Source organism: Ahaetulla prasina, chromosome 1 (genome assembly GCF_028640845.1).
Source record: "Ahaetulla prasina isolate Xishuangbanna chromosome 1, ASM2864084v1, whole genome shotgun sequence".
In the NCBI taxonomy this organism is placed as follows: Eukaryota; Metazoa; Chordata; class Lepidosauria; order Squamata; family Colubridae; genus Ahaetulla; species Ahaetulla prasina.
In genome coordinates this window covers 117099884-117127219 of record NC_080539.1, presented here as the reverse complement: position 1 = coordinate 117127219, position 27336 = coordinate 117099884, and the positions used below count along the sequence as shown (strand labels likewise).

The 27336-nt window shown below is 35.8% G+C and overlaps 1 protein-coding gene and 1 long non-coding RNA gene across 2 annotated transcripts in view; both read left to right on the top strand.

Annotated features, from left to right (window-relative positions):
* Nucleotides 1-25457, top strand: part of SLC16A10 (solute carrier family 16 member 10) — a 53036-nt gene extending 27579 nt beyond the window's left edge. Inside the window, exons 4-6 of the mRNA XM_058173910.1 lie at nucleotides 12989-13132; nucleotides 18748-18976; nucleotides 19745-25457. Of these exons, the coding sequence (XP_058029893.1) occupies nucleotides 12989-13132; nucleotides 18748-18976; nucleotides 19745-19980 (609 nt within the window). The 3' untranslated portion in view covers nucleotides 19981-25457. The remainder of the gene's footprint in view (nucleotides 1-12988; nucleotides 13133-18747; nucleotides 18977-19744) is intronic.
* Nucleotides 8-7807, top strand: LOC131193582 (uncharacterized). The gene is made up of 3 exons (XR_009153951.1): nucleotides 8-959; nucleotides 7514-7545; nucleotides 7736-7807. It is a non-coding gene; the product is annotated as an uncharacterized LOC131193582 (long non-coding RNA).
* Nucleotides 25458-27336: the final 1879 nt, after the last annotated feature.

Below are 27336 nucleotides of genomic sequence, written 5' to 3'. Positions count from 1 at the left end.
ACTTCTTTCTGTTTTTATATTTATTGCTTACATAAGTAAATATAATAAACTTTATGTTAAAATACTTAGCTTTTTTTAAAAAAATGTTCTTTTTAACAAAAGACCAGTTAAGATTTCTTCATTTCCTTCACTTTATTTAATTTGTGTAAAAAGCTATATTAAACTGGGGTAGGGGGTCTTCAGACAATTATTTGCAGAGCATAATCTTGGCTTAAGACCTAAGACAAAAGCTCAGATATGAATGAAACAGTTGCTGGCTCAAAACCCATCTTTAGGGATTACTGTTAAACTAGAAAATCTTCAATCAGCCATGATTTCTTTTTTTATCCGTTATGTTTCATAGTTTGAAGTCTGTTTAAGATTATGCTACAGCTCATGTTTATTTTTTTAGTAAATAAAAAGTCCATTATGTTTGGGTGCTATAAAAAGAAGAGCAAAGGAACTGTTTGTTGGGGCAAAACATCTTGGTCTGTTTAGTTGAGATACAGTCATGTGAATTTATTTATTTATTAGATTTATGTGCAGTTCATCTTGTCTAGGATAGAATTACAATATTATACAACAAATGATAAATTTAAAAAATCTTAAGGTCAACTCTAACATGTGGAGGGTAAGAATGGATTTGTTCTCCTACATCTGAAACTAGGATGAAATTTAGTAAGGCAAAGAAACCTTATAGATGGGTGATAAAACTTCAAATCAACATACAAGTTCATATTTGTTACTTAAAATGTTAATTCACATTTCATTTTAAAATAACTTTTTTTACATCCCTAGAACTTATACAGTTTTTCTGAAATTGAAATTAATGAATTTACATTTCTGAAACAACTCCTTGGTTTTGTTTTTTTTAAAGAAAATCTATTGTATCTTTTTCATTTCTGCTTTATATTAGGAAAATATTTTTGGTTGATCAATTCCAAAATTTCTAGTTTTCTGGCTGTATGTTTTGCGAGAAGGTAAATTTATATTTGTGCATTCCCCCGTGTAGCATGATAGAACTGGAAGCTTATAGATGTAACTGCAATTACATATTTTAGTATTCATGTATTTCTTTTTTGTCTCTCTCTTGCTTTGTATACTTCTTCCTCCCCCTTCACATCACCTTGGGTAAGATAGAGCTAGGAAAAGGAATCCATTGGGACATCTCTATTGTTGTATTTTTGCTGACAATGAATATTGAGAAAAACAAAGATAGAGAGCAGGAGATCGGACTCCTCAGTTTAGGCTGTTTTTATGCTTGAAAAAAAAGTGAAAACCTTGAGATTTTAACTGATACTTTTAATGCTGATACTTTTAATGCCTGGAAAATGTGGTAACTATAATCTGACCTTGCTGACATTACAGTAGTCCTTGACTTAGAACCATTCATTTAGTGACTGTTCAAAATTATGACACTGAAAAAAGTGACTTATGACCGTTTTTTACACTAATGACCATTACAGCATTCCCATGGTCATATGATCAAAATTTGGATGCTTGGCAACTGACTCATATTTATGGCAGTTGCAGTGTTCTGGGGCGTGATCCCTTTTGTGACCTTCTGACAAGCAAAGCCAATGGGGAAGCAAGGTTCACTTAAGAATGGTGCTATTAACTTAACTGCAATGATTCATTTAACAACTCTGGCAAGAAAGGTCATAAAATGGGACAAAACTCACTTAACAACTCTTTTGCTTAGCAACAGAAATTTTGAGTTCAGTTGTGGTTGCAAGTCAGGGACTACCTGTACTTCTTCAAAGAATTTGTTTGGTGATTTCTGAAGCCCAGAAATTTGAGGTGGGAAAACTTGATACTGAATAATTAACGGTTAGAATTGTTTGAGTTTGCATCTGGTCACAGGAAGGGAGTTTCTTGATTTCAGTGTCCTTATCTTTTAATATTTTTCCATTTGTTTTTTCTTGTTCTGTGCAGGCAAATAACAGAGGTTTTTTCATCATGCACGACACTTTTTTTAAAAAAGATTACACTGACTTAGTTGAGAGAAGAAGTAAATTTGGGAATAATGATTCTAGGTGTATCTCTTTTGATCCCCTTGAAGCAACTTTGTGGCACCAGAGGAATAATTCTGACTGAGGGCAGGGATATGGATATTTCTCAGACATTGTGTGAACACAACATGAGATCTCAGTGTTGGGAAAAACTGGTACAACAGCTTATAGAAGAGTAGGCACTGGAACCAGGCACAAATTCAGACTAAAGGTAGCTGATATATATTTAATTTGACTCTGTAGAGGCCAAGTCAAGATTGGCAAGATTGGTTGTGACAGTTAAAGTTTTAGTAAGTTAGTTTTGAAAGTGAGAATTTTCAATGGCTGCCTCAGAGGAGGCTTACTAACTCAAAAACTAACAACCAGATATTCAACTTCAAATGAGTCAATGTGTTGTAGTAATAAAGCTGTTGTGCTAGGATTGTAGAGGCCAGCTTCATCCACTTTCGGCCGTGGAAGGACATGGGATGACATTGTGACACTCTCTCTAAACCAGAGTTTCTCAATTTTGACAACTTGAAGAGGTGTGGACTTCAACTCCCAGAATTTCCCAGCCAGCTGTGCTGGCTGGGGAATTCTGGGAATTGAAGTCCATACCTCTTCAAGTTGTCACAATTGAGAAACACTGCTCTAAACTCAGATCATGTCATAGGAATATGGGGATAAAAGGAATGGAGATCCCCTGTACTGTAATCTGTCTTGCGTAGTAGTTTAATGTGCTGCATTAGAAACCAGGAAACCAGAGTTCCGGTCCTGCCTCAGCACAGAAGCTGACTGGGTGGCTTTCAACCCAATCTATCCCATAGAGTAGTTGGGAAAAAATATTGTAATCTTCTATAATCTTTTATAGAAGAGCATATATAGCACTATATAGAATACCTCATGTTGTACAAAATAACTAAAGCCATGGTAATAATGAAAGATACAACTTCAGTTAAGGTGGTCTGACTTTGTAAATGAAGCTGATGAATCCATGCAGGGAAGTAAAAGTGTAATTGTGAGTAAAAGGGCTAAATTATATGTCACAGTCTGGCATACAAGCAGTGGTGGGATTCAGCCAGTTCGCCCCACTTCGGGAGAACCGGTTGTTAACTTACTGAGCAGTTTGGCAAAGTGGTTGTTGGAAGAAATTATTAGGGCAGAGAACCGGTTGTTAAATTACTTGAATCCTACCACTGCATACAAGTTATAGGTATGTGTGAAAGTGAGAATCAACAAACTGATGCATGTTACCTTCCAGTGAATGGAAGAAAAAGTGATGAGTTTGGAGAAAATGTGCAATATTCTGCATGGATGCAATCTAGCAAAATTTAGCGAAAAATTATTCTGTTAGATTACATGAATGGGTGGGAATGAGACAGGAGAGTACAGAAAAAGCAATTGGGCCTTTCAGAAGAAGAATATAAGTACTGGTATAATGTAGTGGGAATAGAAATATTTAATGTTTATAATAAAATGTAGAGATAGGGTTGAGAATGAATGAATGTTGAATGAATATGAATAAAATGCAAAAATAAAAGGCAAGTATAAGAGCACATTGGTGATTTGGGCATAGATAACAAATGAATCAGGATTAAATTGCAAATGCGATATAAGGGAAAAATGTATGGATGAAGAAGAGAAAGACCAAAATACAAACAAACAAAACTTGATAGAATGAAGATCACATGAAGTGTTAATACCATTAACACATAAAGTTAATACCATTAACTTAATGGTAATGTTAATTAAATTAATGTTAATACCATTAACACTTACGGTGTTAATACCACTTTATAATGCCTTGGTAAGGCCACACTTGGAATATTGTATTCAGTTTTGGTTGCCACGATGTAAAAAAGATGTTGCCACGATGTAAAAAAGATGTTGAAAGAGTGCAGAGAAGAACAACAAAGATGATTAGGGGACTGGAGGCTAAAACGTATGAAGAACGGTTGCAGGAACTTGGTATGTCTAGTTTAATGAAAAGGAGGACTAGGGGAGACATGATAGCAGTGTTCCAATATCTCAGGGGTAGCCACAAAGAAGAGGGAGTCAAACTATTCTCCAAAGTACCTGAGGGTAGAACAATAAGCAATGGGTGGAAACTAATCAAGGAGAGAAGCAACTTAGAACTAAGGAGAAATTTCCCGACGGTTAGAACAATCAATAAGTGGAACAACTTGCCTGCAGAAGTTGTGAATGCTCCAACACTGGAAATTTTTAAGAAAATGTTGGATAGCCATTTGTCTGAAATGGTGTATAGTTTCCTGCCTGGGCAGGGGGTTGGACTAGAAGATCTCCAAGGTACCTTCCAACTCTGTTATTATGTTAAAACAAAAATAGGGATGGAAGAAAGGCAGCATATAATTCAGTCTCTGATGTGGTGGAAATAAGGATGGTGGTGAAGATAGATAGTGTATAGTGAATGATATTGTGTAAAGAAATTTAATTGCACTTTTTCTTATATCTCATGATTAATTCATTTAAATTGCCTTAACTCACGCCTCTATAATATCAGATATCCAAAGAGAAATAATCTATTATATAGATACATTTTCTAAACTGGACTTTCAATGTCTTTAATAGGGGTTAGAGAGAGTGCTTTTGATAAAAAGTGATATAATGTATTATATGATACAATATAATGCTAATATACTAGTGCCTATATAATTCTTTACAATAAAAATGTCATTTCATATAATTGTACTAAGGCTCATTCAGATTGGAAAATAGAACTAAATAATCAAGAATCAGCTAATTCAAGTTGATTTTTTGGAGGAATGTGTTTTTGTAAAACAGACTTTTGCCCACTTATTTTCTTCCTTCTATTTTTGAAAATATAATTTTATTGAAAATTGCAAACACAAGAATAAAACTAATGCAAACTATAATAGAGCAGACAAGAAGCATCTTCTTCCTTCTAGATGTTAAATGAAAATAGCAATTCAGAGCTATCATTTTTGGATGAAATAAGGTCAGAAAAGCCTGGTCTGTGCTTAATCTATCTAGTCCCTACAGATTGGAGTTTCAGTTACTTATTGATACATAGGTAATAATGAACAATTTGTTTCTTAATGATGAATAATCTTCTGCTGTTGTCACTAGATTATCATAAAAACTAGTTAAAATATCTAACTAGAGAGCAACTTGATGTGATATGTGCTTCAAATGAACGATTGTTCCTGAGTCCTGTGTTTCAAATACACTGAATCTCAACAATGTGGAGAGCAATTTACAGGCAATCTGACAGACATTTTGGTTTCCTCCTGAAGACAGACCCTGTTCTGGTTCCTTCAAAGCCCAGAAAAGATCAAGCAGTGACCCATTGTGCCATTGTTTCAGAGATACCGTCTCACGTGAATAGAAACATAGAATGATTATGGGTGGGTAAAAAAAAAACCCAATGGGAATGGGAGTGACTACTGATTTTCTGTCATTTACCCTACTGATATCCTTTAGGGGAAGCTGGCAGTCACCTTATAAATCTACCTTCATTCCTCCCTCTTCCTTCCTTCCTCCTCCCTCCCTCCCTCCCTCTTTTTGCTTCCTTGTCTCCCTTGCTTCCTTCCTCTCCTTCCTTCCTCTCCTTCCCTGCCCTTTCCAATAGGCAGTGGTTGCTGCTAGGTTGGGGAGGAAGCAAAGGAATGGGCTAGAGGTCAATGGGGTGCAGAGGAAGGTGGAAGATGTTCGATTTCTTCATTAACTTTCTCTTTGAAAGCTTCCCATAAGAAAGGGCTTTGCTCGTGGAAAGGTGGCAATGAGTGTTGGCAGTCGTATCAGTTTTTTCCGGGTTTCCAAACTTGTGCGAAGTTGTTAGGGAACATTGAAAATGAGGATCATGTGACTATAGCTGATTGCTGCAGCAGAGCAGTAGTACTCAATAGCAACAGCACAGTAGCACTGAAGCAGCAAAATTTTTTACTAGATTTCATTCCCATAGAAATAATGGATCCCAGCATTCTGAAAGTTAGCCCATTTGAAAAACCTCAGTTGACAAAGTTTTATCCTATGATGCAGCATTTTGTCCAACTAAAGATTACAAAGTATGAAACAGACAGAAGGTTCTTTACTAGCCAAGGGATGTAGACTGTAGGCCTTAAGAAACATAGGAATCTGGTTTTCAAGAGTTTTGATTTCAGCTGCGCCCCTGCTTCTAGTTATGAAAAGGCAATGATTATTTTTGGTTGCCACGATATAAAAAAGATGTTGAGACTCTAGAAAGAGTTCAGAGAAGAGCAACAAAGATGATTAGGGGACTGGAGGCGAAAACATATGAAGAACAGTTGCAGGAACTGGGTATGTCTAGTTTAATAAAAAGAAGGACTAGGGGAGACATGATAGCAGTGTTCCAATATCTCAGGGGTTGCCACAAAGAAGAGGGAGTCGGGCTGTTCTCCAAAGCACCTGAGGGTAGAACAAGAAGCAATGGGTGGAAACTGATCAAAGAAAGAAGCAACTTAGAACTAAGGAGAAATTTCCTGACAGTTAGAACAATTAATAAGTGGAACGACTTGCCTGCAGAAGTTGTGATGCTCCAACACTGGAAATTTTTAAGAAAATGTTGGATAACCATCTGACTGAGATGGTGTAGGGTTTCCTGCCTGGGCAGGGGGTTGCACTAGAAGGCCTCCAAGGTCCCTTCCAACTCTGGTTGGTAGCTGGTAAATCATTGTAAATGAAGAGTAATGGTAATTGTAGGAGAATGTCCCCAAAATCAAATGTTGGAAAAAGAGGTATAGGCCAAAGACCAAACAGGCCAAAGTTCACTTGTGATTGAGTAACTCTAGTTTAGGGTAAAAGTAAGTCAGGATATGCATAATTCAAGATCATCTTGGCATTTGGAGTAGTTCATTGATAGCAGAACAAATATGCTATGAGAGCTGCAGATTGAGGCGAGAATTGCAGAAACCTTCTTTAACATTAATAGGGATGCCCCCAACTGTCATTATCAGCTTCAAATAAGTGTCATCAGTACTTTTTTCCCCTATATATTTGGTAATAATTTGAGTAAGTCAAATTTGAAAGAAACAAATATACAGGGATCGAATGGCATCACTGCAAATTTCTCATTTTCCCCCCCATACAACCTCAAGGGCAAAATGCAGTTGTGGTTTTTTTATGCTCCTTTATATCAATTGACTTATGCAAATATTACCATTCACTTATAATTGAATTCCGGCTTATGTTATTTAATTGTTTTTTGAGCCATTTTTGTTTGCTTATTTGCCTTGACAGCAACTAACTGCTTTAAAGATATTGTTTTGTGTTTTTCAATTATATATGAATCAAATGGTAGTATTTTCAGGATTATTCTCTATAAATATTAACCCTAATTAAATCTCCCATCATCTTTCTCCTATCTTTATTTCTGTTCTCTTTGTCTCCACACTGTGCTTCTTTTTCATTAACTTTCTCTGTCCAAATTTAATATGCTACTTGTGCACTGAAGTGTGATCTTGATTTTTATGTAAGGCCCCAAACTTCCATGACTCTTATGTGCTTAACTTGCTTTCCTAATCTTTACATTTATTTTCCTTCAGATTTCAACTTCTGCTGCAATTTGACAGTGCAGGTTAGTGCTTCACCCCCTCTTCCCCTTTAACAGCATTGTATTTGCTATATCTTTGCATTTAGGAACATTTGCTTCGCAGTATTTATGTTTGCTCTATTTAATCCTTTTTAATTGTGATTCACTGCGCTCTCCCTCTCTCTCTCTCTCTCTCTCTCTCTCTTTCTCTCTCTCTCTCTCCCCCTCTCTCTAGTGAAACTGGAAGGAATAATCTGTTTCCATACTACCGTAGTCTTTACAGCAGGCAAAAGTGGTGATCAAATATTATAATTATTAGTCACCATTTACTTTCTTGTACATATTTCCTTAGAACAGAGGCTTTCTAAGAATTCCCACGATATTCACCCTGCCATGCAGTGCTAGGGCTCAAACCGCTGGAGCAAAGACCATCTCCAGCATCATTATAACCCACTGAGCCACTGCATCCCCTGCTCCAAAATAACTATCCAACATTTTTCAGTCTGCACGAATGCTTGGAGCAGGGCCTTCATGAAAAGCTCCAGTAGAAATATATGGGAAGAAGCATTGTTTTGTGTTGGCTATTTCTCTACAAGGTGATTTTTTTTGCTCCCAATGTATATATTTCAATATATTTATAATTTATATATTTATATAATTCATTCTTTTTTCTCCCAATAATGAATCGTACCATCCTCCATTGTGTATTCACATTATTCAGTATCTTGCCTGTCAAGATGAAATATTTAAATGAAATTTAAATGAAATGCCTTGTCTCATGTATTTACCACATCAGCACCAGCATTTTTTTCTTTAATTGTGGCATTAAAGTATATATTTAACTTTAAAAAGGAAAAGTGAATAGACTTATAGCTTCTGCATGTCCTACCTGTGATGAGAAGGGAAGAACCACTTAAAGACACATTCTTTTTAGAGAAAGAAAAGAAGTAGAAACCTTTGGTAGAAACCTGTGTCTCTTGTGAATAATGAGACCTTTATTCTTCTATAGAATCATGCAAAATGTGTTTAGCACAAAGCTTTTAAGGTGTTCCAAGCTCAAAGGAGACTTGTGTGCATTCCTTGCTTTCAGAACAAAATCTGACCATTTCAAATACTGACATTTTGAGTATTGAGTCATAGGAAACAGCTTTCAAGCGAGTTGTTTCAAACTTTTGAAGTTCAAAACAAAAAACGCTTGTTCAGTTAGTTTTGTTTCAGGGTTGAAACAACAAAAATAGTTACATTTTGAGCATTATTGAGATGGCATGTACCCAGCTTGACTGATTTTTGAATAGGACTATTTTGCTCTGAGCAAAAAAGAAAAAAAACAAGATTCCTTCTCCCAAGTCAGCAGAAGTATTTGATTTACTCCTGTATCAAAGGCAATCCTCATGTGATAAAAATTTAAACTATATTATATCTATTGTATCTTTAATACCGTTTACTGGGTAAGCATTTGATAAAAGTTAACCAAAAATTGCTGGTGGTATGTGACTGTTTTTTTTTTTTAATAATAGAAATAAGGTGTAAAGATGCAACTCCAACACTTTTTTCAGAGCAGGAGTGTAAAGTTATTGAGTCAAGCATCAGAGTACCAACAACTCTAATGAATGAATGAGATAAATAAAAGGCCATTTAGGCCTTGCTGTTGAGGTCACAGATGCCAGAAGTTAACACAGAGGCAGTCAGATAAAGAGAGAATAAAAGATGGGGCACTCCTTTTCTTATTTCACAAAAGTTATTTTAACTTCTTTAGAAGGTAGTTTGCATTCTGAGAGGTAACTCTCAGGTAACTTCATTTCAAATGGTTGAAAGACTTATATTGAAGTTCATATATGTTACCAGCCATGTCCCATAAGATGGTATAAATTTTATCATCTTTTTTTTTGGGGGGGGGAAGGGAGGGATTATTTCTGTTTTGTCTGCTTTCTATATAAATAAGAAAACATGATATTTATTTGTGTTTGTCTTTAAAATACATGTCTATAAATTTTTAATTTATTGTGGATTATGAGCATCTTTATTTCAAAGATAATATCTGCAAAGATATATGAGGCAGGCAGGATAATTAACAGAACATTATGCCCAACCTTTTTCCTGAACCTGCTATTTTAAGTTTTCAGAGGGTCACAATAACACAGATAGAATAGATGGATGATAGACAGACAGACAGACAGACAGACAGACAGACAGACAGACAGATGTCAGATTCCCATAGGTCAATTACAATATAACATGCTACTGTAGCGTACTGTACTGTACTTTGGAATTTTTGAATTCAAACGACTAAAGATGTGTTCTGGAGAAAATATTTGAATATTTAATATAATTTATAAAATTGTCTATGGGGCCTACTTTTGGTATACTAGGTAGACAGATCAATAGAAAGACAAACAGATCAAATTTTCTCCAAATGCAGGTCTTTTGTGCTGCTTTCCTTTGGCATTTAAAAATGCATTTTAGAGCAGACTGAGTCTTACTAATCTAAGTAGTTCTGAATCAGGAGTCACCAACCTTTCGGATCTCAGGGACCACTAAATTCATAATTTTAAATTCCGCAGACCACTAATACGAATTTTTTAAAAAGATAAATAGTATTTAGTGCAATATAAAAATGCAAATCATTTTTCTGTGGACCACCAAAATTTTCTCACAGACCACCAGTGGTCCACAGACCAATGGTTGGTGACCACTGTTCTAAATAGCTCTTTTGAATTTGTTTTGTTAATATTTTCTCAAAATAGTTCTGGGAGGTGTGATCCCATTTCACCTTGACAACAGTTACATGAAGTAGATTAGAATGTGAGAGTATCATCTGGTGCAAGATAATCCAATGATTTTGACAATGGTTTATTTATTTATTAGTTGGCTTTGTAGGTCATCTAATTGTCATACAGCTCTGAGGGAATATATAATCAGTGGGGAACATAATGAAACATTAACACACACACATATAATAGACAACCAATTGAAGGGATGCAACATTGTAAGAACACATAGCATACCACAGGGTTCACAAATAATTTGGGCCCAGGTTCTGGTGGAAGAGCCTGCCAGACCATTAAATTCTTCCTGAAGGACATCAGAATAGCTTATAGCTGAAGTCATATTCAGTTTTGACATGGTATTCATGAGAACATTTATTTGGAAAACATTCTCTGAAATAAGTTTGAAATGCTTTCAATTCAGGTGTTTATTCTCAGTATATCCAAAAGCAAGGAATATAGAAGTACATGTCAAGATAGTCAGAGCTCCCTTGCTCATAAGCATTTATAGCTTTCAGATTTTGCTCAGGTTTCTTAGAATATTGAATTGGTGTTCCTAAATTGCAACTGTGTATCTCTTTATCCAGGTGCACCTTACCATATCTCGGCAATATCTTTTTTTTCTTCTGCATTCTAATGAGATTACTTTCATCCTGGCACAGCCCATAAGTGAGACAGGCTTAAGTCATCCTGAGTTATGAAGTAATGTTTCCTCCTGTATTGTATTCTGATACTCTCCTCAGTGATATCTGAAAAGTAGGTAACATCTAGCAAGATTTTTGTCACTTATCATTTAGAGGGAGCTCTAAATTGACTTGTGAAAGAAGAAACTGAAGCAAAATAAGTATTAGCAGTTAGGTAGCCAATTTCATGCCAATTCATTTTTCTGCAGACTTAAGATTGAGTAAAGAGCTTCTCAACTAAGCAGTGGAAAAGACTTCAGGTGTCCTATGATTTGCACCAGATGGTTCATTTATGAAAGAAAAAAAGGAAAGAAAATACTGTCCTTTAGTACTATAGATCACTTCTTCCTGTAAATATTAAGAACATTAGTGTTTAATTTCTCCTGTAGTATCAAAGAATTAAATGAATTTCTTACTGTTTCAAAAAAGAGTTGTTTGCATGTTTACATATTAACAGATCTACTTTTCAACCACATTACTATGTTTTATAAAGCTGTTATAATCTAAAACTTTGAGCTTTTACAGAGGGTTTTCTTTTTAAAAAAAAAATCAAAATAGTATGGAGAAAAATGAACATTTGAAAAATAATTTTTATCAGTGGGGTTTATTGATTAGTCTCTTAAACCTTTCAGTTAAATGAGTTTGTGAGATGAATGAGAATTCTGTTATTTTGTTTATATAGCTTTGAAGGTCTTCTTTTTGCCTGAAATGACCAATAATTTGTGATACATGCAGTATTATTCTTTCCTATTTTTAATTTTGGTCCCTTAAATTTAAACTCGTGCAATATTTAAGAATAATTTCACATTTTCTTGATTCTTTTGATACTCGTAAGTTTAACATTTAGATATTTTTCTTTTATAAAGTGTTTATACCTATGCATAGTGTTGACCTTGTTTATTTTTCTGAACATATTCCTGCCTTTATTGAACAAAAACAATTTGATTCTCATGAATTAGCAGGTTATCAGGTGTGAACAATAAGATCCATATGTGAAGAGTTCAATTAGCTACTTTATTGCTCAAGCCTATTTCACAGGAATCTTCCCAGCCTGGCAGTCTGCAGTTAGAAAAGACTAGATAAGGTTCAGTGGCATTCAAGTGTGTATGTGTGGAGCTGTCAGACCTTGCCCTCCTGTGCCTACATAAGGATTCCAGACTAATTCCCTGCTTGACTCTTCCCCTTGGCTCAGCCAGTCTCTCTGACACAGGTGCTGAATAAGAACCCGGCGTTCATCTTTCCTTTCACACATTTGCCCAGTAAAAATTTGATTAGTACCATAATTATGCAGAATAACACAGAGTGGAACCTTCACTGAATTACTTGTATTTTTCCAGCTTACAAATGATTCTATTAGAATTATCATTGATTAGATGTTGGTTCATGGAAGACGTTCTGCAAATATGGCAGCAGTTCATAGCTGCTTTTCTTATTACTTGAACTTTTGATTATAAGGGTTACGAAGTCTAGCTGTAAGACTTGTTTTTAACGCTTTTTCCACTTCTTATAAGTTCAAGTCTGGTAATTATATGATTTAAACCAATCAACTTGTAATTACAATAGGGAAAATGAATTCAATGTGGGTTAGTTACATTTGTATATAGAGATACTGTATCTGTTGTGATTTGGTTCTGTGATTTTTATAAATGAGAACAACATAGCTACATCCTTTTCAACCTTATCTTGGTTTACTAAGTTGAGATATAAACAAGTACTTTATTAATGAGTATTATTTATTTGTTTGCCTATTTATATGGGCTGTTATTAAACTAAGAAATCTCTAATTAGTCAGGGTAGGATGTTATGACTGGCTACAGTGCAAAGCTAAGTCATAATTTGAAGCTGGTTCTAAATTTCATTGGTTGCATCACAAACAGAAGAACAAAAGAGAAACATTTACAAACAAATTTATAAAGCTGAGATATGATTGTTTAAACAATGTGTATAAATTAAAATTTTTAAAAATGGCTGATTTTACTAAAGTATTATGTGTTAGATTTTTTGTTATATTAAAATCCAATTTTTCCTCCTTCCGAATAGCTAAACCACGTGAAAGAACGTATTGGTGAACATGTTCCAGATGTGACACTTCTGCTTTGTCTTGGCATTACTTCAGGAATTGGTCGACTGGTCTTTGGCAGAATTGCAGATTATATTCCTGGTGCAAAAAAGGTTTATCTACAGGTACTGCTAAATTATCAATAGAAAATATATTAATAATATATTTCTAGATGTTTCAGGCCAAAAATATGAACCTTTTTGTGGATTTTTTTTTCTGTATTTGCTACCCTTAATATTTTCAGATGTGCATAACTTTTGCAGAATTATGTCCGGCATCTAAAGACTACTGAACTGCTGATAAGTATTTAGAGGCACAAGAACGGTCCAGGAGATCTGAGATAGTTTTGTATAGGCATAGTTCTCATCAATAATATCCATGAAGTACTGCTGAAAATAGCATGTTACATCAATAGCACAGTTTTAAATATTTAAATCTATAGATATTAAATACTGAATCTTGAAAATTGGCAGAGATATTGTCAGATGTCATGTATTTTCAATCAAACATTGTATCTTGATGTATACAATTACTACGCTAAAAGTCTGTAGAGATTCTCAATCATCCAGGTCATGATTGTCCTAAAGGTACTGTTTCAGGAGACAACTGGGCTTTCTTGTTTTTTCTTTGAAGACATTTCACTTCTCATCCAAGAAGCTTCTTCAGCTCTGACAGGATAGTGGGGAATGGGAGGATTTATATTCCTTGCAGACAGCTGGTTATTTATATCCTTTTAGAAGATAGTTGAAGCACTTGGAGGTTTATCTGTGTCCTCATGGTCATCTGACTAGTGCTCCTGAAAGGAACTGCAGATTACAGGAATCAAGAGAACTACTCAGGTGACCCTGAGAACACAGATAAACCTCCAAATGCTTCAACAACCCTCTATAACAGGGGTGTCAAACACAAGGCCCGTGGGCTGGATCTGGCCTGCAATGTGGTCGGATTTGGCCAGGTCTACCCAATACGAAGAAGAAACATCGGCCAGTGTGACTTTGGCCGAGTCCGCCCAGTGCGAAGAGGAAATATGCCTGCAGTTTGGACAGTGGCATCAAGCTGGCCATACCAACCCAGTCAGCCACGTCCAATGAGTGGTGTCAAGCTGGCAATGCCCACCCAATTGACCACGCCCACCCAGTCAGCCATGCACGCCTGGCCCACTGAGGTCAACCACAGCCCTAATGCGACCCTCAATGAAATTGAGTTTGACACCCCTGCTCTAAAAGGATGCAAATGACCAGCTGTCTGCAAGGAAGGAAGAAATCCTTCCATTTCCCCACTATTCTGTCAGAGTTGAAGAAGCTTCTTGGATGAGAAGTGAAACGTCTTCAAAGAAAAAGTCCAGTTACCTCCTGAAAAAAGCACCTTTGGGACAATTACAATGCTACATTTGTTTAGGCAAGAGCAAAACCTGAAGTTTGGAATATGAATATTTCATTGTGTGAGTTTAACTTTTTTAAAGGATTGAGTGGTTACTTGGCTGTTGTTTTTTATAGCTGCTCGCTGCTTATCTATATAAGGAATTTCTTAAAAGGTCACAAATAGTAATATCAAGTAAACACTTGGTACTTGGCACCAGTGATGTTGCAGACTTTGGCCAATATGCCCCAATCAATTCAGATGGGACAAACCTTGGCAAAATATTCTCTTTTCTAGAGACATAGTATTGACTGTTTTAAAGTAACTTCTTAAAGAAGCACTTCTTAAAGAAAGTTGTTCAGAATGAACATTGAAATAACTATACATATATAGCCTAACCTAGCTCAAAGAGTAAATATAGTATACTTCATAGCTGCAGTAGTCTTCTATAGTTTCACATATACTGTGACGTTTAAGATTAGTTAATGGATTGCAAATGATAAGCTTTTATTCAAGGGAAGGACAGATTCTGAATATCAGATGACATCCGATTTCTGTCCTTTCTTTCTAATCGTATTCTGCATTAGGCCTGTTCTTGTCATGACTCCAACTAAATTTATCATCACGGCAAGAACTCTCTCAACCATTGTACTTACCAAACTGGGATAAGAAATTAATGGGACAGAAGCCTCCCAAATATTACTTGCAGGACCAACATTTACAAATATTGTTCAGAATTTTCAGAACAATAAGGAATACTTGCTCCATAGAACATAGGAAAGGATCTTTCCTACATATTCTAGAAAATAACTGAAAATATTTGTGTTAATGTCTAAGCTTTCATTCAATCCATGTTACTAACTTTACTATCCCATTTCTGGAAAGAGCAAGAGAACTAAAGAGACGAAAGACTCAGATTTCAGGCTGCAGAGAGACTTTTATACCTATCTTGTAACCATTTACATAAGTTTACAGATAATACTAGTTTAGTTTAAAACAATGCTGAAAAAAACAGTGAATGCCCTGCATGTCTTTGTGGATACAGGAATTGGGGAAATGTCAAACATGTGATTTGGATTTCTCCAGTCCAGGGTCAGGTGAGATTCATTGTGGTTCCTGTCATGGCGAGATCTGCCTTTGCCAATATATATGTGTGTGTGTGTGTGTGTGTGTGTGTGTGTGTGTGTGTGTGTGTGTGTGATGGAGCAACGAAATGCAGCAGTAGTTTCTGTTGAAGTCTTTTTCCCATAGAAAGTGTAATAGAAATGTAAATACTTATTTTTATATTTATACCCCAGCAAAATCATATGTAAGAAAGTCATTAAGTTGATCCCTTTTATTCCACTTTTCAAGGCTGAGTAAACATTTGCTCAAATGCAGTTTCACCTAACAGGAAGAAGGCATTCACTGTTTTTCATTTGAAGTTTTTAATTTGTTTCAGTGCTAGGATATAAGCAAAAGAAGATTAGATCAACAATGACTAACTCGTTGCCTAGAAGAAATTTTGAAACCCAATATCTTAATATTAGCACAGCACACATTTCATATGTAATGTATAAAGTGTTTTCTTAAAAAACAAAATAAAACATAGGAATGCTTACTTTATCCGAAAGATATAAAACTTACAAGAAACAATATGGGGCAATGGACAGAATACTGAACTTGAGCTGGCATGCTGCTTGGGCAGGATGTTAGGTTTGGATGAGTTCAGCAAAAATTATTCTCATTCTTTTAATGCTGTTGTGGTCACATCGGGTGGCAGCATTTAGCTGACCATAACTAATCTTGAGAATGCTAAACAAGATCACACTTGCTTAGAACTTAAATGGAAACTGCCAGGATATATCCAATTATTAGACCAAACCAGGATATTATGGTAAGCAACCCAAGACAAGGTGAGAGCAAATCATGTCTGGATGTGACCAGTTAACAGGAGTTGAGACTGATTCAAGGGAAGTGGAGAGATTATTTTTTTATAATTACTTCCCAGGAAAGTAAAAATTACTGGTGTATTAATTATCCTTATCATTATGACAGCCATTACTTCTAAGATAAATAAAGTGCTTTTCAGGATTTAATACTCTCATAGAGTATTTGAACAAACAATGTAATGGAATCTTATTATTAAACAAAAGAAAATGAAACATTCTTGAAATATTTAAGGAATTAAGATCTTGACAGTCTGAAATGTTAAGAAGCCCTCTCTTAATGATGGGCTGGTTCTGTGTTTGAGAGGAGTGCGCCTGAATGGATTAGGCAGATGTTCATATAGTCTATTTAGGCCTGAGGAGGCTAAAAGCAGGTTTTTAAATTGGACTCAACTAATAACAGTTTACAGTTTAAGTGTAACATGTTGCATTTGCCAAGTTTCCATAGGCAGCCTTCTACATTCTCTACCTAAACAGTCTAAAATATCTTTCAAGGCAGCCTCACAAAGAACATATTTTGGCAATCCAGTCTTAAAAGAAAAAAAACATACAGTAAGCCACAGCATAAATCACTAAGGCAAGTCCTGGTTTTTTTCTAGGGAAAATCCAGTTACCAAAACAGCTATGAATGGAAAAAAAAGTTCCCTGGCCATGTGGCCATGGCCATTTGAACTTCTAGTAAAACTGCGGAGTCTAAGAGCATTTCCAAATGGCTTCCTTGCCTTTTTTGAGGGAATTTAACTTATTCAAAGGAAATGGCACACCCTTCTTGAAATTGATGGTTTTCCAACTTTGAACCTCATCTATTACAACATTTCTTGCGGATAATGTTTTGACATTCCCACTGCTGAAAGGAGGACAGTCTGCCTTGGTAACCTTCCACATGGACAGAGCTTCACCTTCAATAGTTCTCACCCGGAGGGACCAGTGGAAACAAAGGAAAGGGATGGATGTCCTGCACTTGAATGATGTTGCAGGCCAGACATCTGGATGGATTCTCACAATTGTTCCATGTGATTTATTTACATCACCCATACAGAAACAGAGTCCTTGACTTATAACCATAATTGAGCTTGGAATTACAGTCATAAGACATGTTAGTTGTTAAGCAGATCACCACATCACCACACCCAATTTTACAGTCTTTTCGGCAGTGGCGAATATCACGGTTGTTATGTGAAGTGATTTTCTTCATATATTTTTTTTTTTGGGAAATTGGAAGTAAACACCAGAAACCAGCAAAAAAAAAAAAAAAGTAAAAATTGTGACTGCAGGGTATGGCACATAGCTTTAAATGTGAGCTGGTTTCCAAGCATCCTAAATGCAATCATGGTGGGAGGGAGTGCGTGCGGCCATCAGAATTCTGGAATCGAGTCATAAGTAGCTCTGGGGTGGTTTATTATAACTGTGGATGGTTGCTAAGAGACTGGTTATTAAACAAGGACCACTTGTATCCCACATTTATTTTTATAAATAACTCAAATCAGCAGACATACCTAATGCTCCTTCCTCCTCTATTTTCCTCACAAGAATAATCCTGTGAGGTGGGTCAGGCTGAGAGAGAGTGACTGGCCCAGTCACCCAGCCGGCTTTCATGTCTAAGAAGGGACTAGACCTCAAAAACATCATAGAGTTATGCCATGTTTTTGTAACAGTAGTGCTGCATATTATAAAGTAATTTGGACACCTTACAATAAATATGTTTTTAATGATGTCCCTCAACTTGTAGGAGGCCTTTTGGTCCAATACTGGCTTTCATGGGGGGGAAAAAAGAGTAAATGCTAATTAATTTCTCTTTCTCTGGCAATCCACATGCAATCTTCCAGAGATGCTCTGAGGCATCTGGAGAACACATTGAAAGTTGTTGGAGGGGTTTGCGCAGAAAAAAGAAATGTGAAAATCATCTACTTTGTATCTTCCATCAATGGATATCCCAATCCATTGATGGAAGAACTTTCTATCAGCAAGTAGACACAATTAGATAAAAGGACACATTCCTAAGTCAAATAGGATGACTATATAGACACATCAATTTAGTTTTCTTGATAACAATAAAAAAGGGGTTTGCTATTACTTTCTTTATAGTAGCAGTTATAATGATCTTCCTAGTTTACTTTACTACTTTGGGATTTCCTTGAATTGAAGAATATAAAGAATTTAAGTATAACTATGTCAGATTTTGCTTAGTTGTTTTTTTTTAAGAACATCTAGGCTTGACCTAGGTGGAAAAAACTTTTATTAATTTTTGGTGGGAAAAAAATCATTTGTCATGGATACAATAATAGAATCCCTTTGCTGTTTTTCACCATTTCCTTTCCTCTTGTTTTCCTCTTGTACCTTGATGAGGGTATCTTTTCTTTTATGTACACTGAGAGCCTATGCACCAAGACAAATTCCTTGTGTGTCCAATCACACTTGGCCAATAAAAAATTCTATTTTATTCTATTCTACAGGTGATATCCTTTTTGTTAATTGGCCTGATGTCTATGATGATCCCGTTATGCAAATCCTTTGAAGCTCTTATTGTTGTCTGCCTTATCATGGGCCTTTTTGATGGATGCTTCATTTGTATCATGGCACCCATTGCTTTTGAGTTAGTTGGTGCACATCATGTTTCTGAAGCAATTGGATTCCTTTTGGGCTTGATGTCTATACCAATGACAGTTGGCCCACCTATTGCAGGTAGGCAGAAATGTTTCATTAAATGTGTAAAAAGCATATTAAGTAGTAATGCTGTTATGTTTTTAACTGTTTTAACTGTGTATTTTTTATATATTGTAAGATGCCCAGTCCTTTAGGTTAGGTGGCCACAATACATTTAACATCATCATCTTCCAACAACATCTGCCTATATCAAAGCCTGAGAAAGGACTTTATAGATTGATATAAATGCCAGTTCTAATCTAAATATCTTCTAACTGTGTGACCAACCATAATAATAATAATAAATGAAGGTAGTACCAATAGTAATAGATTCCTTGGGAGCAATCCCAAAACAACTGGAACAACACTTAAAACACCATCTGCATTGACAAAATCACCCTCAGTCAAGAATCAGGATCTAGTAAAGGTTTCTTGTTGGAAGGAAGAGACCTTTTCTGAATCTCTCTTTATTTATTCTTATTCTTTCCACTGGAATAGCATAAAAAGGTTTACTACAAGGGGGATTGTAGAAAACCACTGCTCTTCCGCCTTACAGTATCAATTCCCTGAATACAATTTATATATCACCCAGTAGTTTTCCTTTTACTGAGACTTCTTTTGAAGAAAAGAAATGCTTTATTAAGCTAAAAAATTTTTTTATCATCACTTTAATAATAAAATTATGTTGGGTGATTATTGTATGTATAGTGAACTCAGGAGTACTTCCACATTTTAAAAACCTGCTGAAAAAGCTAGCTATTTAGCTTGAGTGTTAATCTTAGTGTTATATATTTTTTCTTTTTCCAGGAAAGTTACGGGATCACCTAGGCACTTATGATGTGGCATTCTACCTAGCAGGAGTTCCACCTATTATTGGAGGAGCTATATTATGTGCTATCCCATGGGTGCATGAAAAGAGGAAACGCAAAGAACAAGCTACACCTGTGAATGGAGAAACCACAGAAAAAATGCTAGAAATGAACACCCCCCCTGTATTGGACTCATATGAGAAACCTAGCAAAGAATCAGAATCTGTTATTTAATATTGCTATTTTTTTCTACCAGATTGAATTTATTTTTATAAAATTAGGTAGCTTTCTGTTTATAAACTGAGTGATCATGCTTTTTGGCAAAGCTATGGCGAGCAGTGTGGAAATAGTATCAAGAAATCTTTTCAGCTGTTTTTGGTTGCATTTACAAAATACGTTTCCACTTTTATATGACCAATGTTATAACTGAATATATTCTAGTGAATGTGTAGGTAGAGATATATGAATGTATATTTGGGAGTCAAGATCTGTCCTGTCTTATCAGCTGATTTCCTCCCAATCCCTTCACTTTTATAATCTGTCCAGCAGAGTGATTCAGCTGGAATTTTTAGTAGCATCTAGTGGTTTTAAAACTATTACTGCTAATTTTTAAAAGTTCCGGGAATGTAGATTCAGTGTTTTTAAAATTGTGGTAATTGTTTTGCAAAATGACATCTGCTCTATAGAGTGCTACCAAGTTCAATAGTTTACAATGCCTCATTGCGTGGTTTGCTTCTTGGTGAAGTTTTGGCCTTTTTTGATTCAGTGCATGGTATATTGCTTCTGAAGGGAATATAAGGTCCAGCTTAATCCAAATGCATACCAATACCTAACACTGTGATGGCGAACCTATGGCACACGTGCCAAAGATGGCACACGTGCCAAAGGTGGCACCCACGTGGCTGGGTGGCATGTGCGCCATCACCCCAAGTCAGATCTCCGTGGCGTTTCTTTCATGAGCTTCTGTCCCTGCAAACGACGAAACAGAAGCTCATGAAAGAAAAAGATCTTACCTCTTGTCGCGCTGCCAGTGTTGGGATGCCCCACCTCCTCCCGGTCAGCTGGTCTTCAGGTCTCTGATGCATGTGTCGCTATGCACGCACATGTCTGCGTGCATATGCATGCACCTTTCAGTTTGGGATGCGTGCACACATAGTTTGGGCACTCAATGTCTAAAAGGTTTGCCATCACTGACCTAACATAACTTACAATTGGAGCATTTATTTTTACAATATTGATATGTGCAGGATAAAACAGAATAGTATAATGTAATACTGACACTTATTAGTTTTCTGTAAATTTTCTGTTGCTTAAATTTTTTTTTCATGTGTATATGGGAAAGTATGTGCTGAAACACATTTAGTGCCTAGGAATTATAGTTCAAGCAATTATTTGTTAATAAGGTTTTAAAATTACAGGTAGTCCTCACCTTATGACCATAACTGGGATTGCAACTTTTGTTGCTAAGTGAAGCAGTTATTAGATGAGTCACGGCCAATTTTATGACCTTTTTGTCATGATTGTTAAGCGAGTCACATGGTCATTAAGTAAATCCGGCCTCACCCACAGACTTTGCTGGTTAGAAGCCCCCTATGAAGGTTGTAAATGATGATCACGTGAACCAGGACAATGCACCTGTTGTAAATACATGCCAGTTGCCAAACACCCCAATTGTAATCACTGTGGGGATTCTACAATGGTTGTAAATGTAAGCACCAGTTGTAGCTCATTTTTTTCAGTGCCTTTGTAACTTCAAGTAGTTGCTAAACAAATGGTCATAAATCAAGGACTATCTGAACATATGTTAAGTACACTGACATGAATTTTTCAGTTATATTTGCATGTTTTTATTATTGATTCGAGAGTTCAGCAATTTTACATGTGAATTGCTTTCTCTGTTGTTTTATTTTCCAATCAAAAGATATATTTAAGATAGCATTAATTATTCAAGTTTCAGTACTGCCGTGCATCTCTCTGGTCCTTCCTGTGCAATCGCAGAGTTATTAAAAATAACAATCCTGTGGATGAAGGCCAAATTCGGATTCTATCTTGTTCAGGTCCTGTACTCTGCACCAACAGCAGAAACAAGCAGGATAGATAATGAGAATGACATGGCAACACCCACATGGGTTTTCTCTCAGTATTTTGAAATTAAAGCTGCATTTGGCTGAATAGATGTGGTGCCTTTCCAGGTCTTGTGGTATTCTATCCTTTTTTCTCAACAGACACATTTTGCAGAATCCAGTTCATCTTGGCAGCTCTTTAGGCCTCTAGCTAAAGGATGTAAACTGACCATCAATTATGTACTGTGTACATACTCATACTTTTTTTCACCTGCAGTAAGCAACATTATGCAGTGTGCAAAATAAGAAATAGTGAGCCTGTCAAATTAAAGCCTTAAGATAAGAAACATGTGACTAAACCTGATTTGGTTTCATGCTAAAGTATTTAATCACTTCAAGTCATTTCACTCTATTTCTCCACCTAGTCTCCAAAGCACTTTAAGAAGCAATGAATGGAAACTAATCAAGGAGAGAACCAACCTAGAATTGACAGAAAAATTAATCAGTGGAATGACTTGCTTCCAGAAATTGTAAATGCTCCAACACTGGAGGTTTTTAAGAAGAGATTGGACAACCATTTGTCTGAAGTGGTATAAGTTTTTCTACTTGACCAGGCGGCTGGATTAGAAGTCTTCCAAGGTCTCTTCCAACTCTGTTATTACGTTATTCTGTTTGAGAATAGAATGGTATTTGACCATTTTCACCCATTTCTAAAATAATATTTTTAGTTTCATCAAAGCTTTTCCTTTGCCTTTTTCATTCTTGAATGCATCTTGTTCTATTTGACTACATTTTTTCAACTATATGTTTTCCTTTTTACATTATAAATCTACCAACTACTCTTTTTATATTTTCTATTAGCATTACATCACATACTTCTGCGGCACTCAATGATTGATTACTTATGCACCATCAAATGAGTGTTGACTCTTATCAGCCGGATAGATACATTTTCTCCATGACAGCCTGCCCCTAACCTGATCTTTCAGCATCAGTGTTTTTGTTCTGTTCCATTGTCAAGATCCTTTCACCTGATGTACCCTTTTCATTCATATTTTTCATGGAGGACTTATTATCCTCCTGCGGTCATTCTAGTTTTAGTCATATTTTGTTTTAGGGTTTTCCCCATTAAGTTCTCTTTTCTCTCAAATCCATTCTTTACACTATTCAAAAATATGTGGTAGTTTCATAAATACAACCTCTCTATATCCGTACATTCTTTATTACTTTTCTTAACCTTTCATCATAATCATTTTTGCACATGAACTACATATTTGCAACAGATTTTTCTAAGCATTTACCAGTTACCATTCTCGTTTGTTCTTGGGTCTCTGAATTGCTCATTTAGTTTTTTGTGTTCTCTCACTTTGTTCAAACCCCTCACTTTGTTGATGTTACCCAACAAAATAATTTTTCCTACATCATATTCATTCAGAACATCGCACAATTTTACTAAAACTCATCGCTGGCATGTACACCATATTTTTTTTAAAATTTACATTTATATCCCGCCCTTCTCCGAAGACTCAGGGCGGCTTACAGTGTGTAAGGCAATATATTTGTATATATTTGTATATACTTTGTATATATTTACAAAGTCAACTTATTGCCCCCCCAACAATCTGGGTCCTCATTTTACCTACCTTATAAAGGATGGAAGGCTGAGTCAACCTTGGGCCTGGTGGGACTAGAACCTGCAGTAATTGCAGGCAGCTGTGTTTTAATAACAGGCTATCTTACAGCCTGAGCCACTCAAGGACCCTTTACTAGAGCTATTGTCTCAAGGACCCTTTACTAGAGCTATTTACTAGAGCTATTGTCAACCTACAGAATCTTAATTTTTTAAGTATAACATTTTTTTGATAGCAATTCATCCTTTCTGACATAGATTTTAGGCTTCATTTGTCATTATATCTCCTCTGCACGTATTCATCAACTCCAGAATATTAGAGTAACTTCATTCACTTCTTGATTTTTGTTTGGTTTAAGAAAATCCTGTCCAGAATGAGACATTTTGTCAATCCGCTGGCATTGAGTCCTAACAAACCACCACATCCTCCCACTGCCAATTCTCTTGCTGAAGTACTATCTCCCATTTTTCTGTTCTAGGAAAGTAGTTTCTAATTCCTTTTTCTGGGTGGGTCTTATGGGGCATATATGAATAGATAGAAGACAGATAAGCAGAATTGATAAATACAACGTTGAAGCTCAAAATGCCTATACAGGCACAACAACCAGATTTAAAGTAAATTCATACTATTCTGTTGATCTCCAACAGCCTTTAGAGTGAATTTTAGCAAGAAGGCTGTATTAGCAGTTTTTCACTATTTTTACAGTCATGAAGTAGAAAGCAAACCTTTGGACCTGAGGGTTAAATCCTACTACCCTAAGTGACTGGAAAAATGAAGAATGTTGCAATCTCCCAGGGAAATATAAATGACTCAGGGAAATATAAACCGTGGAACCAGCAACCTTCTACCATATTTATTAACAGTGTTATAAACATTGTATTATTGTAGCATTCCTGGTCAAGATGGTTCTGGAACACGGACAGAGTAACCATTGATTCAGCTGTGAGGGTCACTCTTGCCTTTAATATATAGCCAATGAACTGCTGGGATTAGTATTAAAGGACATCAGCCAAAGCAGACAGGAGTGCCTGGTAACAGGGCAGGGCAGATAAGCCCTTGGTTTCACAGACATATAACATACCTATATTTGCTTCTTTCATTTAATCAATTAATCCATGCTCTTTATCATTTACTTTTATATTCCAAGTCACAATCTAACATATGTTGTCACTAGATGAGCCCATAACAACTCAACACTACCACTCTACTTGTCTTTCTAAAAAAAATGTAAGCAAAGCCATTTTACACTAAATGCATACATGCTATGTGATGCAAGCTAAGTTATCTACGGTCTAAGAGACTAGCTTGCATGCCAACATACTGTTGCTTGCATCCCACTAAATAAAAGATATACAATATTTTAGCACGCATTCAGCAAACTGCATGCCACTCGGCAAAATTCTAGAAAGACCCAAGTTGCTGTGGCCTCCAGTTCTGATGACTTATTTAGGGGTGATCTTGGTTTTTTGGCTTTTGCTTGAGAAGTCATCTTGTGTACCAATTGCATTGAAAAAATGTCTGTTTCTCTGGGCATTGGGTATTATGATTATACAAGGTATTTAATCGTTTTTCAGTGGTTTATAATTTTCATTTGGCTTCATTTTCTTCTATTTTCTGTTGTTTTATCTGGTTCCTGTTTCTTGCTTTACTTCTATGTAAGCCACTCAAAGTCACAAGCTCTGAATTGGGCTGCCATAGCCAGTAAATTGATTATCTAAATAAATGTGATCATTACAGCATCTTTGTCTTTCTAGTGTTTTTTTTAGCTCCAGGACTCTTGTGAAGCACAGAAATGTAGCAAATGAATTTAAATGGCTTCTTCAAAGGAGATTCAAAAGCACTGAACAGGCGAAAGTTACCTCTTACCTTTTATTTACCAATAAAAAATACCCATGGAATGGCTTCTGTTCATATCTAAGATTTTTGCTTATTTATTAGAAATAGTAAGGAGGTGCTTCAATCAATTTTATGCTGTTTATGGAAGAGGAACATATACAATAAAGGATTTCATTTCTGAGAGATGTGTATTTGTGTGTGTATGTCTGTGTGTATTTCTGTACAATTGCAGTTTTAAACAGATAGAAAATATTGTCTACAGGTTGTTGAGATGCCTGCATATATAAAATTGTTTTATATTTTTGTTCATTTCTCACAGAGATCTACAGGGCATAATCATAATCAGATGTTTTCTGTTTTTCTCAGATTGCAGCAAAAATTTCTTCTAAGAAAGATGATTTTGTAATGTTTTGTTGAGAAAGCAAATCAGTCTTGGACAGCAAATTGTAGTTATTACTTTTATGAGAGAATTTATTGCTGCCTTTTTTTGTTGGATCATCTTTTTTATTTCTGTATTGTTGAACTATTTTTTCTTTTTTCTCTTTTTTACAAGTCCTAAAGGGAACTGGACTACAGTACTTAAAGCAGCATGTTAACACATATGAATTTATTAATCAAATGATGAAGAAACTATCTGTTTGCTTAGCTGGATATTTATTTAATAGGCTTTTGTAGTTACTACCAATTCAAAGAGATAACTCAACTCCCCCTTTGTAATATGGACTAAAACCAAAATACAAAATAAATAAATAAATTTAAAACATCATGCTGATAAGATCCTTGGAGTAAAACACAGTGAACCCTATTTTGAACGATTTCCACTATCGGGGACAAAAATATAATTACCCCCCTCCAAATCTGCATCAATAACTGGTCCTTTCCAGGCTTCCTGAATGCCAGATACGAGGTGGGCAATGAAGAAATGGCTGCTTTCCCATGGCTGCTGCAGGTGCCATCCCCGAGTAAAGAGACATGGAAGGAGCCTCTTCTGTTTAGCCTTATGGGACTTCTCTGCAAGAAAACCAAGGATGGTTCTGAAGAAGACGATCCTGCCTTGTCTGCATTAGTCTTATTAGCAGAGCAGATCTTTTGATATATACATATGGAATAATTATTATTTAATGGGATAGAAAATAAATTGCAATTTCCATGTAGTTTATTCTGGGCATACCATGTAGAAAACAAGAAAATTCCATATCTAAGGCTTCAGAAGGTGAAGATGTTTGTGAAACACAAGCTGACTTGTAACTCCAGGTACTGAATAAACAGAACATATAGGTAGTCCTTGACTTACAACAGTTCACTTAGTTAAAACAGCACTGAAATAAGTGACTTATGACTGTTTTTCAGAGTTGCCACCTTTGCAGCATCCCCATGATCATGTGATCAAAATTCAGATGTTTGGCAACTGGTTCATATTTATGACCATTGCTGTGTTCCAAGGTCATGTAATCACTTTTTGTGATCTGACAAGCAGTCAATGGGGAAGCAAAATTCACTTAACAACCGTTACTAACTTATCAACTGCAGCGATTCACTTAAGAATGAAGGCAAAAAAGTCAAAAAATGGGGCTAAACTCATTTAACAAATGTGTTCAATTGTGGTCATAAGTCAAGGACTACCCGTAATGCCAAAAAGCTGACGAGCTGGGCTTTTAACTGAAAGCATTTTTTTTTTGCCTTTGTCTCTCTGTCTCAGGGTAGTAGGAACATCTTGAAATCTAGGAAAGAAGCAATCTTGATTGAAAGTCAGGAAATGAGATCACTGATTTCTAAAAGCTTCTAACAAGTAAATTTTGATTATGTATCAAGTCATTGTGAAATCTTAGTAAATGCCTAGATGGATCATCTCTGAGATGATCTGCCCTTACCCTAACTGTTCAGATCTCCTAATGCACCCATCACTGAACTAATAAAATCCTTTTCACCTTTCTACTTCAATCTGTTATAGTATTATGGGTTTCTCAATAGAACTGGATTTTTGCATAGAATGTCCATTATATGATAATGATAATTCGAGCCTAATAATTTTCACCTTAAAATAAATTTTAATTGATTTG